The sequence below is a fragment of the Bos javanicus genome, chromosome 14 (genome assembly GCF_032452875.1).
Source record: "Bos javanicus breed banteng chromosome 14, ARS-OSU_banteng_1.0, whole genome shotgun sequence".
Taxonomy (NCBI): Eukaryota; Metazoa; Chordata; class Mammalia; order Artiodactyla; family Bovidae; genus Bos; species Bos javanicus.
Window position 1 is genome coordinate 65,101,728 of NC_083881.1, and position 19,857 is coordinate 65,121,584.

The 19,857-nt window shown below is 38.0% G+C and overlaps 1 protein-coding gene across 30 annotated transcripts in view; it reads right to left on the minus strand.

The window, feature by feature from the left end:
- VPS13B (vacuolar protein sorting 13 homolog B) overlaps positions 1-19,857 on the minus strand; it is an 804,527-nt gene that overhangs the window by 521,583 nt on the left and 263,087 nt on the right. The window contains exon 20 of one of the 30 annotated variants that reach the window (XM_061438338.1): positions 926-19,754. The exons of the other annotated variants lie outside the window; for them this stretch is intronic. Within the exon in view, the coding sequence (XP_061294322.1) occupies positions 19,306-19,754 (449 nt within the window). The 3' untranslated portion in view covers positions 926-19,305. Of the gene's footprint in view, positions 1-925; positions 19,755-19,857 lie in introns of those variants that run through there. 30 annotated transcript variants of the gene reach the window in all.

Genomic DNA, 19,857 nt, shown 5'->3' on the forward strand with positions numbered 1-19,857 from the left:
ACAATCAGATTAACAACAAGCTTCTCAAATGAAAAAAGAAAGTAATTATCAAGGCAAAATTCTATAACCATATAAACTATCATTCAAGTCTGAAATAATGATAAGTTAAACAGGGCAAAATTTTCTGGGTGACTTCTTAGAAAAAATAAACTTACGAAAACTAATTCAACAGAAGTAGGAAATATGAATACTGAACCTTCTATAGGTTTCCCTGGTAGCTCGATAAAGCATCTGCCTGCAATGCAGGAAACCTGGGTTCAATCTCTGGGTCGGGAAGATCTCCTGGAGAAAGAAATGGCAACCCGCCCCACAATTCTTGCCTAGAGAATTCCATGGACAGAGCAGTCTGGCAGACTACAGTCCACGGGGCCGCAAAGAGTCGGACACGACTAAGTGACTAATACATACACACACACAAACCTTCCACAGGAATTGAAACAGTAGTTTAAAATTATTTTTAAAAGAACAAAGAAGAGGAGGAGAAAGAAGAGGAAGGAAAGGAGGAAGGGTATGGAAAAGGGGTTATAACAGCAGAAAGACAAAAACACAAAGAAAAAAAAAAACACCAAGGAAAAAGGGAGGGGAGGTAAGATGGATGGGAAGAAAAGTGGCAGGCAGGACTGAAGTTTTCTAAGGAAAATTCCACAAAACTTTTTAAGGCCATTCCAATCTTTTACAAAATCTTTCTAAAAACCAAATTTTAAAGTTTTAATTATTCAAGTGTGTACAATAAATTTCTAGGTACTGCCTTAGCTATCTCTCGCAACATTTGACATACATTATTTATCATTTAGTAAAAATAAAAATAAATCATGATGAAGATGAGTTTGTTGCAGGACTGCAAATATAGTTTAATAGTGGAAATTTCACGACCTGATTAAGATATCAGCAAGATAGATATATATATATATATATTTATATCACATCATATTTAATATAGTTATATATCACACTCGGGGATTCCCAGGTGGTGCTAGTGGTAAAGAATCCTCCACCTGCTAATGCAGGAGACACGAGAGATGTGGGTTTGATCCCTGGGTCAGGAAGATCCCCTGGAGTAGGAAGTGGCAATTCACTCCAGTATTCTTGCCTGGAAAACTCCATGGACAGCGGAGCCTCAAGGGCTACAGTCCATGGGGCTCCAAAGAATTGGACATGACTGAGCACCTATCACACTAAATGGGAAAGTATTAGGGCTCTTTTAAAAATCATGAAAAGAAGATGCCAACTACCACTTCCAATGCTGGAAGCCTAGACAGTGAATTAAAATACAAATAAGAAATAAAAGATACTAAAATTATACGCACAGGGTACGATAAAAGAGACAACCGACCATAAACTCACTCACATAAACATAAGACAAAAAACAGACAAGTTCGATAAAATTTCCATTCAAGACCAAATACACATTTTTCTGGAACATGAAAACCTAAATTTTAAAAAATGTATATGTATGATATGATCTCATCTTCGTCAGTCCAGAAAATAATGCCTATTATTGACCCAGGTGCAGAAAGCCCTAAGGTGTGCAGCATTATCATGTGGCATCAGCCAATCAGCCAAGGGGAACATATGCCAGTCTGCGACCAATGAGTACATCCACTCTGACCTGCTAGAGAAAAACACTGTTTACAACTGACTGAACCAATCCTTGATCCTCTCAAGAAGACTGTATATAGAAACCTGAACGACCCTAGCCAACCATGAGACTTGAGCTGGGTAAGCTATATGTATGGCTACAGCCCAACTGCAAGCCAGGCAGAAATGCCATGGCCCATATGATTCATCAGCAGTGGGGTGCCCCAAATCATTATATCATCTGCCATTCACTGTGACCACCTCATCAAGGCCAGCTAAGGGGAGACAAAGATCCATACCAGGCTAAGGACATAAATCAGGAAGAATACACATTCCTGGCAACCATGGCTTGGGCCTCTAGAGGCCTGGATCCAGAATCACTCACTGTATCATTTGGGAAAATCGCATACCCTGGGATTCTTCTGACTGGCACTTACTCCCACGTACCCAACAGTGGTGACCTATGGGACGTCTGCAATGGAAATGGGGGTGCTGGAGCTCTGGATGGCACATTTGGAAGGCCACTGAAGTTCCCCAGGTGACTGGTGTGAAACTGATAGGCATGCTCTCCAGTTACTCCAATGTAACTACTAGTGTCATTTATGCTTATGAGAACATCACAGTCTATTAAAACAAAGAAGCGCCTCACCAAGGAGTCTTAGCTGCCCTAAAGTGATAAACTGTAATATTCAAATAATGTTGCTACAACGCTGATTACAAATAGGCTCAGCTAAAATCCTACTGTGGCAATCATTTCACAACATATGCTCAATTATGCTGTACTCAGATTTATACAGTGATATAAATTATTTATCCAACAAAAAGGGGAAAATATGAACAATGTTGATCCCCAAAACAAGGCTTTTTAAATACTTTATAGGACCAATCCATGATAAAACAAACAGTAGCTAAGCAAACTGTCAGTACTTTACACTTAAGTTAATTTTTCTTCTGTAAGCCTTAGAGTGCTGAAGAATTGATGCTTTTGAACTGTGGTGTTGGAGAAGACTCTTGAGAGTCCCCTGGGCTGCAAGGAGATCCAACCAGTCCATCCTGGGGGAGATCAGTCCCGGGTGTTCTTTGGAAGGACTGATGCTAAAGCTGAAACTCCAATACTTTAGCCACCTCATGCGAAGAGTTGACTCTCTGTAAAAGACTCTGATGCTGGGAGGGATTGGGGGCAGGAGGAGAAGGGGACAACATAGGATGAGATGGCTGGATGGCATCACCGACTCAACAGACATGAGTTTGAGTGAACTCTGGGAATTTGTGATGGACAGGGAGGCCTGGTATGCTGTGATTCATGGGGTCGCAAAGAGTCAGACACAACTGAGCCACTGGACTGAACTGAACTGAAGCTTTATCATCTCCTGTCTCAAAAAGATAAATGAGTTTAATCATACTATCTATCCTTACTCTGAAAAGGTTACAAAAAATTAGAAGTTCAATAGATGTACAGTAACATTATCTATGATTAAAGATACTGAATGAAAGCATTTTTAATGCTTTAGAAATAAAACTGAAGGAACAATTCTCACCAGGAATAATATAAATTTTCTTTAAGACACTGAACTTCATCTAATGACATAACCAAAAAGAGGACTGAAATAGTCCTAAATTGCTTCTTAAGGCAAGGGAAGAAAAAAGAAATTTCTGACTATTGGCTTTTAGTCAGTTACCATGGGAACTCGGAGATTCCTTTTTTGTTTTTTCTTTAAGTTTTCTCTTAAAAGCCACTAAAAGAAAAAATATTGATGGTTTCTGTTCTGTTTAGAGACAATGACTAGGATAATTAATATTACGGTAGCAGCTTGTATCACTAGGATTTCCTTCTAACTCCTTCTCTTTTAACACAGCACTCCATTTTCCCACAACTTAGATGTTAGGAGACAATCAAAAATCAAAATACAGGTGATAATAGTTGAATATTTAAAACGAAGGAATAAAGCAGGGAATATTCAGGAAGTACAATTAATTCAGACTGAGGATAGGATTAAGGGAAGAAAGAGGAGATGACAACAGGAGAAATAATGCAGGAGCTTGTGCCAAGGGGGAAGAAATAAGGATCTTGAGTGCTGCTAAGAAAGATCAATCCTGGGACTTCCCCGGTGGTCCAGGGGCTAACACTCCATGCTCCTGATGTAGCAGGGACGTGTTTGATCCCTGGTCAGGGAACTAGATCCCACATGCTGCAACTAAGAGTTTGCATGCTGCAACTAAAGATCCCAGTGCACCTATTAAATAAATAAAAAATCAATACTCTTCTGATTCCGTCTACTCAGTACTTGACACTTTGGGAAAGGCACTTGATCCTTCTGAGTGTCAGTAAAATACCTACTTCCCTGCATTGTTTTGGGCTTCACAGCTGGCACAGTGGTAAAGAACCCAATGCCAGTGCAGGACACTCAAAGAGACGTGGGTTTGATCCCTGGGTCAGGAAGATACCCTAGAATAGGAAATGGCAACCCACTCCAGTATTCTTGCCTGGAAATCCCCACGGCAGAGGAAACTGGTGGGCCATAGTCCATGGGGCCGCCAAGAGTTGGACACGACTGAGCACAGTGTTGTTTTGAGGCTTAAGTCAGATAATGGAAAGGACGTATAGGACAGTTTGCTCAACAAATAATTACTGAGTACCTTTATGGGATACAACAGTGAAGCAAACAGATAATTTTGGTGTTCATGGAGTTCATATTCAGGAGGACCAAATAAATACTGATTTTCAATCAGAGAAGGCAAAGAAATCCACATATACACTTGTATATATAATAAATTCCCAAGATTTAATTCTCCTTTCTCTTGCAAAGTCTCATCCTTCAAATAAGATAACTAATTAAACACACACAAATTCCATCACTGGGCGCTGACTAGTACTTGATATTCTCTATGTATGACCATAAAAATATAACAATGCAGACAGTATATCATTGTTTGGCATTTTATGTGTGATCTAAAGGTTTTAATATGGGATACTTTTACTTTTAAAAAACAATTCCAGCACAGTTACATTCTGAAACAGTAGCCCTAATATAACTATTCCAAATAATCTGTCCATATTTTAAACCCCTTTCTAAAATCCTAGGGAAATACTTTAAAATAGGCATCTCTAGTAAGTTAACATAAATTACAAAATAAAACACACATGCTGAAGCAGTGGTTCTTAAATATTTTGGGTTGTCACAGTTTGGAAGGTATGACTGGTACCTAGTTGGTAGAGACCAGGGATGCTGCAAAACATACTAAATTGCATGAGACACTCCCCAGCAATAAAAATTACCTGGTCCAAAATGTCCACAGAACCACTGCCAAAAATTATTTTGCTCTAAAAGAACACTGAAGGTTAGTAAATTATTTACTGACAGAATCTCTGTGCTGCAGTATGTTATCAGACTAGTCACAATGATAAGAGAGACATTATTTAGTGAAATCCCATAGGAAATATTGTCAACACAGAACAGGAAGCTAAAGATCACTGAGAAAACTTAATGGTCAAATTTAATATAATCCACTACAGCTGATGGCTCAAAAAGAAATACATGGCTTCAAAACTTAAACTGGCAGTAACACCGCAAAAAGATCAATTTTATTTATAATCTGGAACTAACAGGGTTTTTCCCCTTAATGCAGATGGATTTCCTTGAACCACTAACAACATGCATTGGATATCAAAGCAAAAAATGTAGACATAAAATTTATATCAGCATTCCCTAAGGTGATTTTGTCAAGCAAGCAAGAAATATAGATCACACTGTTCCTTAAAAATATATCCTTTCAAAATTAGTCCTTCATTTTACTAGTAGTATAGAATCTAATTACAGTAGCTGCTTAAGTAGTATTTATTAAAATGAATGATATTTAAAACAATATGCCCCAAACTAAATTACAGGGTTTAGAACGCTCAAAAATGTCAAAAGATTGAAATTTTCACTCAATATGTTTCACATAAAACTGGTAAGATAATACTGCCCAAGGAGAAAAGTCCTATAATCCAAGAACAGCCTAACTGAATGAAAATTTAGAAGTCATCCCAAGCTAAACTTCTCAAAGGAGGGTTTTTCCTCCTAATTATATACCTAATTAAAGGTGAGCATTCTTTGGCATTGCCTTTCTTTGGGATTGGAATGAAAACTGACCTTTTCCAGTCCTGTGGCCACTGCTGAGTTTTCCAAATTTGCTGGCATATTGAGTGCAGCACTTTCACAGTGTCATCTTTCAGGATTTGAAATAGCTCAACTGGAATTCCATCACCTCCTCTAGCTTTGTTCATAGTGATGCTTTCTAAGGCCCACTTGACTTCACATTCCAGGATGTCTGGCTCTAGGTCAGTGATCACACCATCGTGATTATCTGGGTCGTGAAGATCTTTTTTGTACAGTTCTTCAGTGTATCCTTGCCACCTCTTCTTAATATCTTCTGCTTCTGTTAGGTCCATACCATTTCTGTCCTTTATCGAGCCCATCTTTGCATGAAATGCTCCCTTGGTATCTCGAATTTTCTTGAAGAAATCTCTAGTCTTTCCCATTCTGTTTCCCTCTATTTCTTTGCATTGATCGCTGAGAAAGGCTTTCTTATCTCTTCTTGCTATTGTAAAGAGACATTACTTTGCCAACAAAGGTCCGTCTAGTCAAGGCTATGGTTTTTCCTATAGTCATGTATGGATGTGAGAGTTGGACTGTGAAGAAAGAGGAGCGCCGAAGAATTGATGCTTTTGAACTGTGGCATTGGAGAAGACTCTTCAGAGTCCCTTGGACTGCAAGGAGATCCAACCAGTCCATTCTAAAGGAGATCAGCCCTGGGATTTCTTTGGAAGGAATGATGCTAAAGCTGAAACTCATGTACTTTGGCCACCTCATGCAAAGAGTTGACTCATTGGAAAAGACTCTGATGCTGGGAGGGATTGGGGGCAGGAGAAGGGGACCACAGAGGATGAGATGGCTGGATGGCTGAATGGCATCACTGACTCGACGGACGTGAGTTTGAGTGAACTCCGGGAGTTGGTGATGGACAGGGAGGCCTGGCGTGCTGCAATTCATGGGGTTGCAAAGAGTCGGACATGACTGAGCTACTGAACTGAACTAAAGGTGAGCCATTCTTAAAATTCTCTTCTCTAGATAGCTCAAAGATGATGTTGGCTACATTTTTTTAGCAAGATCTGAAAACTGGAAGTGAAGCGGCAGCCATGTATTCTTCACACTCAGGTGATACTGTTATTCATGCATGTTGTTGCTTATCTGCTGGCTCATCGATCTGGCACAGGCAGCAGCTGCCCCTTAACCCCAGCTTTTACCAAACCTCCTCTTTCAACTTCTCTGACTCCTGGGCCAGGAGCATTATTCATTGTGAGCTACGAGAAGAAGGATATAATATTCTCTCACAAGATAACTATATTCATGAAACTAGGAAAGAGTGAGAGGGCAGCTTCCAGTTATCCTCACAGGTTCCCTTTTGTCCTTGCTTCCCTTTACTTCATGTCAACATTCCCTTATTGATTTTCTGCCTTGATGACTTCGGGTAACAGCACCAAACACAGAACGACCAACTCCCACAAACTGTTTAAACAGCTCCCAAAACTGAGTATGGAGAAGTCTTTATAATAAATCCTTCAAATGTGTATCTCCTAGTGGTCTGCTTCTCTGATTAAACCTTGACTAACAGAGGATTTCTGCAAGGTGCCCTTTATGTTGTTCAAGCATATTCAATTACAGTATAAGTCCAGGAAAATAAGATGTATAAAACTCCTAAGAAACATTAACCATTTGGATAGTAAATTTTAAAATATCTTGAGATACAAGTAGAACTCATAAAATATGTGAGGAAGCAAGAAGCTACTGAAACAGAATTTGCAAAATATTTTAAATATAGGTAGCAAATTAGCAATCTGTTAGGGTAGGGGAGAGAGAAAACACATAAACGTTGCATGCCACAGGATACAGGATGCAAGCAGTGTGGACTGTCCCACTTACATTTTGACCTATGCATGCTGACTGACTTATGTTTTGAGAAGCCTTTTGCTTCTCATTTGTGTTCTAATTAATCTTGACAGTGTTCTGATGCAATATTTTACCTTTATTTGACTTGTAACCTGCTTTACAGACTTTATTGAATATTTAGAACAAAGTAAATAGGTGTGCAAGGACTTTGTTAACCTGATGTTTTAAGAAAAGACAACTACACACTGTAAGACCTCACTTAAAAAAGTCTAATCACCAAGTTTGTTTTTTTAAGATGCTCAATATGGTTCTTCTATATTGAGAAAATCTGAAAAAAACTTGGTATTTTGATTCTTTTTTATTTCTTCCAAGGATCTATTACTATTAGAGAAGACATAATTTATGAGCTGATATTTAGAACATATTTATATCAACTCCCTCTTGATTTACGTGAAGTTTAACATTTATTAGGATGGACAGAATCAAAGTAGAGAAGTTCAATACTGATATTGTGCCGTAGCAGGGGACATACACAAAAAGTCAATACCACTTAAGAGCTTTTAATACAATCTGGAAATGAGTAATTTCATTCAAGATATTTAAGGGAGTGAAACAAATGATTTATATAGGTATTACACCCTGAAGAGGATGCTGTTGGCTCCTCTCCAGCGGCCACGCTTCTCTTCCTTCTGAAAAGAATCCCAAACTTTATGCAAGAACCCGGAAATGAATGCTACCTCCACTTTAGGTCTAAGCTTGTCACAGCCATTCCATCCCACTTTACAGGTTTTGAAGAACCTGAACTAAAGCTGATCAACACATGGTATTCCATGGCAATTACTGGTTTAAATGTGGGCATGTGGCTGAAGTCAACCCAATCACATTGAATGAAAGAAGAGGGTTTTATTCCACAGGGGGGTAAAAAAGTATCTGACTGTCTATCTAGCACAAGTATAACATTAATTTAAATTAACAGAAGTTTCTTATATTCAAGGTAATGGTTCTTGGAATTTAAAAAGAATTAAAATTTTGTAAAAAATAAAAAAAGGATTGAATCTACTAAACAGAAACCTGTCTTCAAAGTATGAGACATTTCAAATTTGAGAAAATAATACTTTTCAAAACTATGGATATAGTTAATACATTAAGGCTGAATAATCCACTAGTGCAATTTCCATCTTGAAAGAAAAATCCCAGTATTTTCATTTAGTCACTGATTCAAACTGAACTGGGCTGACTCAATTTCACACTGCTACTGTTTTTACCCATTTATGTTGGTTATAATGCTGTATTTCTTATCAAACACCACCAATTATGATATACTATTATTTCATACATCCATAGAGCTGAAGCACCCCAGGAGTACATCTTTGTATAAGACTTAAGATAAAATAAACCCTCTTAGTTTATAGAAAAAGCAATAAAGCTCATGAAATAGCCTTTACTCTGAGTGAAGGGTAGGGGACACAATCTCTGGAAAAAATTTAAACCACAAAACAATACTCACACTGTGAAGACAGTCTGAGTTTATACTAACAATGAAATTCAAACATCACCTAAGAAATAACTAATATAAAGTGGTCTCAGGTTGATCATGTCTGAGATGACTGGAAGATGCAAAAACAAACTCCCTTTATAGGAACTAGACTTCAACTGAGAACAAGGGTAAAAATAAAAGACCACTTATTTTAAGAAATGCTAAAATCTGGGGGAGCGGGGGGAGGGGAACTCAAAAGTAACTCAAAATTGATGAATTATGATATGAATTCTGTATGATAAATGATACATCTGTAACAGACAAATACATGAAATTTAATTATAAATATGGGGGCCTATGCAAATACTTTCAGTTACTGCAACATGTAGCTTTAAATCTGGCTGCTGATGAAGTCATTCTCACCATCTATTTTCAGCAAAATAACCATTTCAAAATAGATGAATTTCTAACATGCATTCACTCGAGTCTCCTTTTTAACCATCTTGAACTAACATATGGCTAAAAGCAGCTGAGTTTTATCCTACATGTTCTTCTCTTTGTAACTATAAGATTCTGGCCAACGAAGAGTGAAATGTTAGGCATCTATTTGTATATAATTTAACTGTATTATATTTTCTAGATATTCTCTAATCAGAATTTATTTCTTATTAGAAAATTTTAATTCCAAGTTCATTTTCAACTCTTACAAGTAATACCTTGGTTTGTCAAACTGAAAATTTCCATTTTAAGCAAAATCATTTTCCCAGACGAATCTGCTTTCAACCAACTGGGTAGGAAGAAATTCTGCCTTATTCCTAATTATTTAAGCTTTTCATAAACTACTTACTTACTCAACAACTGGAAACATTCACATATCAGAGAAGACACAGTCTTTGCTCTCATGAAGTTTAGAAGCAAACTGAAAACAGGTTATACGTCTCAAAGCTTATATGTGAATAACACAAGTTTATTCACTCAATATATATACTGAGTACTTGTTGTATATATGTCATGGAACATTTAAGTGTTTTTAACCAGGATTTCTCATCTGAACCATAAAAGACATAAAATTATTTGAGACATTATCTTCTCAGTACTTCCAGGTATGATACACAGATGCACAGAAGGGAATCCAGTAGAGAATAGATGAAAAGGAAAGATGATGACTAAGATATATTTTTTCTTTCAATAAAATTAGTGGAAAAGGTAAGTAACCCAATCATTAAAGTACACTATAGGAACATGGGAGAACAGTCCCCAAAACCATTTCCTATGGGCAACATGTAATTTAATGAGGGGGAAATATCCAAAGGAAAAAAGATTATTTTCTTTGAAATAGAAAAGACCTTTAAACAAATGTGTAATTTAACTATTTGGAAGGTAGACACAAAAGGATAATATAAAAGTACCATAAGAACGACAGGCACTTGTATAAAGATCACCCCAGAAAAACAGGCTGATAACTTGAAAGTTGAGACACCATGTCCTACCAAAAGTGGTCTTTTTTCTACGAGGAAATAACATCTTGACTAAGGTACTTGTCAATCATTTAAAATAACGCTCTTAAGAGAACATGATCATAACTTTCCCGAGATATCAGACTTATGTTGATTGAGATTTTAACCTAAACCATACATAAACAGGTTAGAATTACTCTGCTATAACTATTCTTAGCAATAAATTTTACAAAACTGCCTTTGAAAAGTAGACTGAAATGTCAATACCTTTTAGCCCACAGAGTTATATTTTGAAGAAAAACTGAGGCATAAAATTAAACTGGGATGTTTCACTATGTTAGATAGTACGTGAGCAGTTGAAAAGGTTGAAACAATGCATTTCACCGGATAGCCATCAAGGAATCACTGTGTGGTTTTCAAGTGATAAAATCAGTTGACAATTTATGTAGAATGAATGAAAGAAGCAAAATTAGAAAGAAAACAAACTATCCAAACTGTTCTGTGATTAATGCTGCCAATCTAGTTTAAATTATGGGAAATAAGAATAAAAAGCAAGGTAAAGTTGAAAGAATCTTAAAGACAAAGAACCCTTAAGACCTGTTGACTAACCCAATAAACAGCAAAGAAGAGCACAGATTAAAATGTTATTAGGCTTTTGACAGTAACAATACCGGTTTACATATTCAGAACCTAAATGAAAATACGGATGGTTACTAAAACCTCAGGTTTTACCTAAAAGATATCTTAATAGTTTATCCAGTGGGAGGAAAAGGCATTTCAATTAAAAGTATTAAAACATAAAAAACAATTATTTTAAAAATCCTTCTAATCTCTGCAACTAAAAATAACCCTATGAAGCTGATTAAAGTAACAAATCTGAAAAGTTCCCCTCAACCAATAAACAATCATTTCTCTCCTTTAGAATACATGATTCAAGGTATCTGCATATAACAAGTGCTCTATTACTTGAAGTGCAATCACAAAAATTTTGAAAATACATTTTAAGATTAATATCCTGTTTGCTGAACTCAGGGTAAGCAAGGCGAGCTGGGGAAGCTGGAAGAAACTCAAGGGGCTGTAGGAACTGCAAACACATTTATTCTCACCTGACTGGCAGCAACGGTAGCAGCAGACACACTATATTCTTTCCTCTGGTGGTTGACCCAGCAATCAGAGCCGTTAACGCAGCATCACCACCATAATGCAGCCATACACAAAACAACACAGCATTCCTTCAGGACTTTTCCAGGTGGAGCTTGTATATGCTTACACAACAAAAGTAGCCTGTGGCCAAGCGAGTACTTTGTGACTCGCATGCGCAGTGCTGTAAGTACATGTGAAAGTCACTCAGTCCTGTCCAACTCTTTGTGACCCCACCACGGACTGTCACTCCATGGAATTCTCCAGGCGAGAATATCGGAGTGGTTAGTCTTTTCCTTCTCCAGGGGATCTTCCAACCCCAGGGAATTATTATAAGTACATAATCATTCAAAAAACGTGGGGCAAGAGAGCCTAACCACACCATCTGGCTAATTTGCTCTTTCCCTACAGCAGCTAAACATGAGTCTTTAAAAGTTTCTTAGCAGCGGAATTCTTTACTCAAACAAAATTTTAAATAGTAGTCCAACAAACTAATCAGAAAAAAATCAGTTACTTTTATAGATACAGGTCTAGAGCCTTACCCAATGTCAACTCTAAGAAATCTTGGACTCTGTAGAGTGCAAGTTTAAAATAAAATTAAATGGAAAAGAAAACACTATATATCACTTTGTCCAGTGGAATAAAATCTACACAAAACTAAAATCAAAATAGTTATCTTATTGACAGATTGAGATATACAAGTGAAATAAGCAGCCCTTGAAAGCTGAATGGACTAAAAAGGCTAATATTTGGTTAGAGGAAATAAAAGTACTCAGTAATTATTTACTTCAATACTTTGAGAAAATGAAAATTATCATGAGAGATTGCACTTGCTTAACTTTAATTACTTTCCCATGTTCATTCCACTGCTTGGCTTCTAAATCTAAATTTCAGAAAGAGTTTGATCAACTGCTGAGTTAAAAAGCTCTCCTACTGCTTTTATCTTTGAGTAAAGCTACCGTCTCCAAAGACCTCCCCCAAGAATCATGGGCTATGAACTATAGGAGGGCTCACGCCTAGTTGCTGGTGTCTCAGCCTGCATTCATTACTTCACCCCATTAACATTCCATGCTGGGAGTCCTTTGCTAGTTTTATGAGGCGAAACCACAAAATGTCAGGTTAACAAAATCCTCACACAGCAATTTCACCTTAAAATACTGCCTGTCAAGCACTTGCTTCCAAGATATTCAATAAATCACTAACTCTATAAAGCAGGTTGCTAGTCAAATAAAGGTAAAATTTGCATCAGAGTACAATAAAGACTAATCAGAACACAAGCTGATTATTTAGAACTAAAACCTTTGGGGAAAAGCGAGTCGAGCAGTGTGATTCAAGTGTACTTGAATCATATTGGTAACCTCAGTTTTTAATTGTGTTTATAGTTACACAGATATACTTGCCTCTCTATTATAACCAATTTCCAATCATTCAGATACCTGATTTCAGAAACTCTGATAGGCAGTAGAGAGTTTTGGAGACATGAACATGTTGGGTCCATTCCTGGTTCGCCACTTGTTAACTATGTGTCTTATCTCCTTAAATCTTGTTTTTTCCATGTAAACATGAAGAAAATAATTTTCTTCATTGAGTTATTCTGATTTAAAAAGATGCCAGGTAAAAGCACTAAGCATAGCCTATAATAGCCGTAATAACATGTTTAATAATGGTAATAACAGTAAATGTTCATATTTGTTAGTTTTCTGCCCTCTATCCGCTGTAGAGATGAAAATTGCCAACTTAAGTGAGAGTTACTGTTCAATTTCTCTACAAGCTCTGAGGATACCATAACGAAGAGATCTTATCTCTGCATGTGCAGTCATGGAGTCAAGAAAGTCACAAAGGGAAAAAGAAAGTGAAAGGAAGACTTTTAGGCATACATGTAAGTGAAAATACACCCATAAACACATATGTCTACACTCCTTTCTCCTTCATTCAACAGGAACGAGACAATATAAACTGGCTAACCCCTGTGCACCCACCCTCTAAGATGATGATCCCTGTCATTGCTAGTATGTGGCTGTCATGACAATTATAATATTAAACCCTGTTGGATAGCAAACTTCAAAGCAAGTATCTTTAAGCAGAACAGCCTAGGCTTAAATAAATCTTTACACTCTCTGGATGACCAAGATACAGACTCTTTACAGTGGACTTTGGTTTGAGATTGCCAAAATGGACACAAATTAATCCCAGTGAAATTTGAAACCTACATTCTATTCTGGGTTGAAATTAATTGCCTGACGGCTCCCTCATTAAATATTTATTAGACAACTATTAACTACCAGGCGTTACAGCTTTCTCAGAACTATCATCAGGATCTAGAAAGGATGACCACTTTTTCAAGTCTGAAACTGTTTCTACCAAGAAAATGAGTAGAAAAGGCGAAGTATGATTATACTCAAACCATATAATGAGTACCTGTATAGTCTAGGGAACTGACATGAAAGCAGGTAAAATTCACACTGTCCAACACTAATTTCCCAAAGGAAAGTAATTCACACTCTGATTCTGTTCTATACATAACAGATAAAAATTATTCTAATGCTAATGACCTTTGTAAATATAAAGTGAAGAGGATAACATACATCAGTGAACTATCAATGAATTATGGCAAAAATATTTAAGAACCATCACTGCATGATTTTCACATGTTCTCCTTACTATCCTAGTAATAAATATTATTTCTTTTCTTTGAACCCATTTCAATTTCTTTAAGTCCCTTTGTAAATGCACATAACAAAACAGAATAGGAACCAACATAGGACTGTTGCAATAGCTAACTCCTTGCATATACTTTCCACTTCCAATAATAAAAGACAAATCCTTGCCACTGACATGTGGATTACGTTCTTATTAAATTCTTAATACAAAAGTTAAATGAGCATTCATGTTCTCAATCGCATAAGCAAAATAAATCTAAAAGAAAATTGGTTAATATTAATAATTCAGATTAAACACTATAATCACTGTTCACAGTAGACTCGTATGATCAAAAACCAAAACCAATCCTCAAATTAAAATTTTACTTCTATTTTCCTCTAATGTTCTTTTAAGATTCCGTTCAATTCAGCTGCTCAGTCATGTCCAACTCTTTGCGACCACATGAAGCGCAGCACACTAGGCCTCCCAGTCCATCACCAACTCCCTAAACCCATGTGCATCGAGTCGGTGATGCCATCCAACCATCTCATCCTCTGTCATCCCCTTCTCCTCCTGCCCTCAATCTTTCCCAGCATCAGGGTCTTTTAAAATGAGTCAGCTCTTCACATCAGGTGGTCAAAGTATTGGAGTTTCAGCTTCAACATCAGTCCTTCCAATGAACATGCAGGACTGATCTTTAGGATGGACTGGTTGGATCTCCTTGCAGTCCAAGGGACTCTCAAGAGTCTTCTCCAACACCACAGTTCAAAAGCATCAATTCTTCAGCACTCAGCTTTCTTCACAGTCCAACTCACACATCCGTACATGCTGCTGCTGCTAAGTCGCTTCAGTCGTGTCCGACTCTGTGCAACCCCATAGACGGCAGCCCACCAGGCCTCACCGTCCCTGGGATTCTCCAGGCAAGAACACTGGAGTGGGTTGCCATTTCCTCCTTCAATGCATGAAAGTGAAAAGTGAAAGTGAAGTCGCTCAGTCGAGTCCGACTCTTAGCAACCCCATGGACTGCAGCCTACCAGGCTCCTCCGTCCATGGGGATTTTCCAGGCAAGAGTATTGGAGTGGGGTGCTATCGCCTTCTCCCTCCATACATGACTACTGGAGAAACCATAGCCTTGACTAGACGGACCTTTGTTGGCAAAGGAATGTCTCTGCTTTTTAAGACGCTGTCTAGGTTGGTCATAACTTTCCTTCCAAGTAAGTGTCTTTTAATTTCATAGCTGCAATCACCATCTGGAGTGACTTTGGAGCCCAGAAAAATAAAGTCAGCCTCTGTTTCCACTCTTTCCCCATCTATTTGCCATGAAGTCATGGGAGCAGATGCCATGATCTTCGTTTTCTGAATGTTGAGCTTTAAGCCAACTTTTTCACTCTCCTCTTTCACTTTCACCAAGAGGCTCTTCAGTTTTTCTTTACTTTCTGCCTGCCATAAGGGTGGTGTCATCTGCATATCTGAGGTTATTGATATTTGTCCCGGCAATCTTGATTTCAGCTTGTACTTCCTCCAGCCCAGCATTTCTCGTGATGTACTCTGCATATAAGTTAAATAAGCAGGGTGACAATATACAGCCTTGATGTACTCCTTTTCCTATTTGGAACTGGTCTGCTGTTATATGTCCAGTTCATATTTTTTAATATGCAAATTTACATTTGTACATCTAATACAACATAAAGAGAGGCAGCATAATCTTGGGTCTCCCAAATCTCAGAAAACATTATTGTTTTTGTTCAGTTGCAGCTGCTAAGTTGTATTTGACTCTTTGTGACCTCGTGAACTGCAGCACACCAGGCTTCCCTGTCCTTCACTATCTCTCAGAGTTGGCTCAAAGGCATGTCCACTGAGTTGGTGAGCTATCCAGAAAATATTAGTGATCTAGTAAAACCCTATATCTAATAATTTAATTTAACTTTACTAATAACTGAATACATTTTAATAGAGCCTTATATATTTTAGTGATGTAGAGATCTCAAGTATCTCACCTAAAAAGATGGCTCTTCTGCTCCACACTCTTAGTAAAAACCAGTCAATAACAAAGAGCTCTAAGAAAAGAACAAAGTCACAAAGTCAAAAGCAAGAAAACCAAAACTCGAGGATCTCATCAAAATGATACAATTAAAGGAGAACACAGTCTTTGGACACAGGCAAATACAGAACACAATAAAACCAGGGCCTAACACCTGAGAAAAGCCTGTTTGGCTTCCAACAACAATTGTGTCACAGAAGACAAAAAAAAGCCTTCCTAGAAATTTACAATTTGATCAGTAATTCTAAGAACATGAAAGTCCCACCTTCTTTCTTGCATATATAAAAGGTATCTATGAAGTCTACAAACCCTATGTTCCAAAGAAATAGAAATGAGATTGAATAAATTATTTTTTATGACTAGGTCTTAATCAACTGGATATCTCATATCACATTCCTTGTACAGCAGAACTTAAATAAATGGTCCAGTAAGCTTATTAAGAAAAAAAAAAAATGTTATTTGGAAGTAAACTGAACTATAAATAATATTCAAATGTAAATTTAAAATTATTCAACACAGCACCAGAAAGGAATAAAAAGCTCATCTGATATAAGTGTGATAACAGAACAAATTAAACAAATTTTAAACTTTTTATAGGAAAAAGAAATGGTCATTACCCAATATTGTTATACACCTTAATTATTTAAGCAGAGTTATATAATTGTGCATAAAAGAATCTTCAGATTTTAAAATAGCCTATAACCATCTGAACCAATCTGAATTTAATCAGATGAGTTTTCCGTAATTTACAGCATGCTCCATGCTTAGAATTTGATAACAGAATCTCGAACTGGCAATAGTTACTCTTTGTGTGGAAGTAACTGAATGTTTAAAGACAAATGGTTAAAACCAACAAATATAAAACATTTGTTTAGTTGTATAGATTTAAGCTCTCACTGGCTCAGAACCAAACTTAAATTCTGAGTAACTAAAGGTCAAGGGTAAGGGTAAGCTTATTTGCAAATCAGCAGTGCTGACTGAAAGGTGACCTGGAGGAATAAAATGAAAACAGAAAAATTTACTTTTTTTTCATGCTGTAAACACCAAAGCACGGTGACTATTTTAAAAAGTCATATTCATAATGATCATCATATATTTGGGGGAGTTAAAATTTTTTAACAAACATTTAAGGAGAGCTTCAATACTCATAAGGTTCACCATTTTATAAAGTGTAGAACCACATTTACAAATTAAATGCTTCCTCTCTTAAATAAATTGTATGGCAATTTTAAAAGGAAGACAAGGGTCCCTTCTAACATTTTTCTTTTAGTAAATGCTTCATTTTATATTATGGTGAACAGATGCGTGTATAGGGTGCAGGGAAAAGGTATGACTGCCCCGGGCTCCGGGCAGGGACTAGTAGCCTCCATAGTCCTTTATGAGCTCGTAAACAGTTTGAATAATCATCAGGAAGCCAGTGGACAAAATGATGATGTGGACGATAATCAGGAGGAGGCCCAGGATCAGGATGCAGGTGCTCAGGCACTTGGCAGTGAAGTCATAGCTCTAGGCCCCAATGATGTTGCCCACCATCTTCTGGTCGCTAGACTTCACGGACTGGATGAATGCCATGAAGCCCAAGCAGCACCAGTTCATGAAGATTGTGTTGAACAGGGATCAGATGATGTGGTCACGCACCAAGGCCTCACTGCAGATGTTGATCACTGTGGTCGTCACAAGCACTGGGCTCTGGAAAGCCTCCAGCACGGCCACCTCATTCTCCTCCTTGAGCATCTTACAGGCTGGGGGGACCATGCTGTGGGCACCAGCGGAAAAGGGCTGGGACATGAGGTTCATGGTGGGGATGGAGCAACTGTGGTCCAGATGCCCACTTACGACATTTTCAATATAATTAGTCTCATTAAAATAGCCAGAAGTAACTATTCAATTGCAGTCTGTTAGTAAATGGTTTCGGAGAAGGCAATGGCACCCCACTCCAGTACTCTTGCCTGGAAAATCCCATGGACAGAGGAGCCTGGTGGGCTGCAATCCGTGGGGTCACTAAGAGTCGGACATGACTGAGCGATTTCACTTTCACTTTTCATTTTCATGCATTGGAGAATGAAATGGCAACCCACTCCAGTGTTCTTGCCTGGAGAATCCCAGGGACGGGGGAGCCTCGTGGGCTGCCGTCTGTGGGGTCGCACATAGTCGGAGACGACTAAAGCGACTCAGCAGCAGCAGTAAATGGTTTGAACTGATCGAGATGAAAGATAAACAAGTCAAATAACTGGACAAAGTTACAAAATATTTACTGAGAAAATAAAATGTGTAAACTTCAAATAGTCATAATGACAGGAAGAAAAAAGATAAAAATGCGAAATTATTGATGCTATATTTTAAGAATCTGTGTAACAAAGAACAGGATTACAAGGAGCTAAAAGTCCTTACCCTCTTACCGCATCTCCCACTAACACTTTGACATTAGCAAAACAACATAAATAAAAAAAATTAGTATTCTGGAAAATTAATATGCTTACTGAGATAGACTTATCGTATAGGTTTCTTTCAAACAGAAAGCAAACCACTGCATTTCTAATTTAATACTCTCTTGGAAACCAGAGGCTATAATCCAAAGAGCTAGCATTCTCAACTAAAATTCACAAAGACCCAAAACAAAAGAACAGAGACACACATGATAGCCCTCAGTTCAGTTCAGTCGCTCAATCGCGTCCGACTCTTTGCGACCCCATGAATCACAGCACCCCAGGCCTCCCTGTACATCACCAACTTCCGGAGTTCACTCAAACTCATGTCCATCAAGTTGGTGATGCCATCCAGCCATCTCATTCTCTGTCGTCCTGCCCCCAATCCCCCGCAGCATCAGTCTTTTCCAATGAGTCAACTCTTCGCATGAGGTGGCCAAAGTACTGGAGTTTCAGCTTTAGCATCATTCCTTCCAAAGAACAACCAGGGCTGATCTCCTTCAGAATAGATGGGTTGGATCTCCTTGCAGTCCAAGGGACTCTCAAGAGTCTTCTCCAACATCACAGTTCAAAAGCATCAATTCTTCAGCGCTCAGCTTTCTTCACAGTCCAAGTCTCACATCCATACATGACAACATGAAAAACCATAGCCTTGACTAGACGAACCTTTGTTGGCAAAGGAATGTCTCTGCTTTTGAAAATGCTCTCTATGTTGGTCATGACTTTCCTTCCAAGGTAAGAGTCTTTTAATTTCATGGCTGCAGTCACCATCTGCAGTGATTTTGGAGCCCAAAAAAATAAAGTCTGACACTGTTTCCACCGTTTCCCCATCTATTTCCCATGAAGTGATGGGACCAGATGCCATGTTCTTCGTTTTCTGAATGTTGAGCTTTAAGCCAACTTTTTCACTCTTCTCTTTCACTTTCATCAAGAGGCTTTTGAGTTCCTCTTCACTTTCTGCCATAAAGGTGGTGTCATCTGCATATCTGAGGTTATTGATATTTCTCCCGGCAATCTTGATTCCAGCTTGTGCTTCCTCCAGCCCAGCGTTTCTCATGATGTACTCTGCATAGAAGTTAAATAAGCAGGGTGACAATATACAGCCTTGACATACTCCTTTTCCTATTTGGAACCAGTCTGTTGTTCCATGTCCAGTTCTAACTGCTGC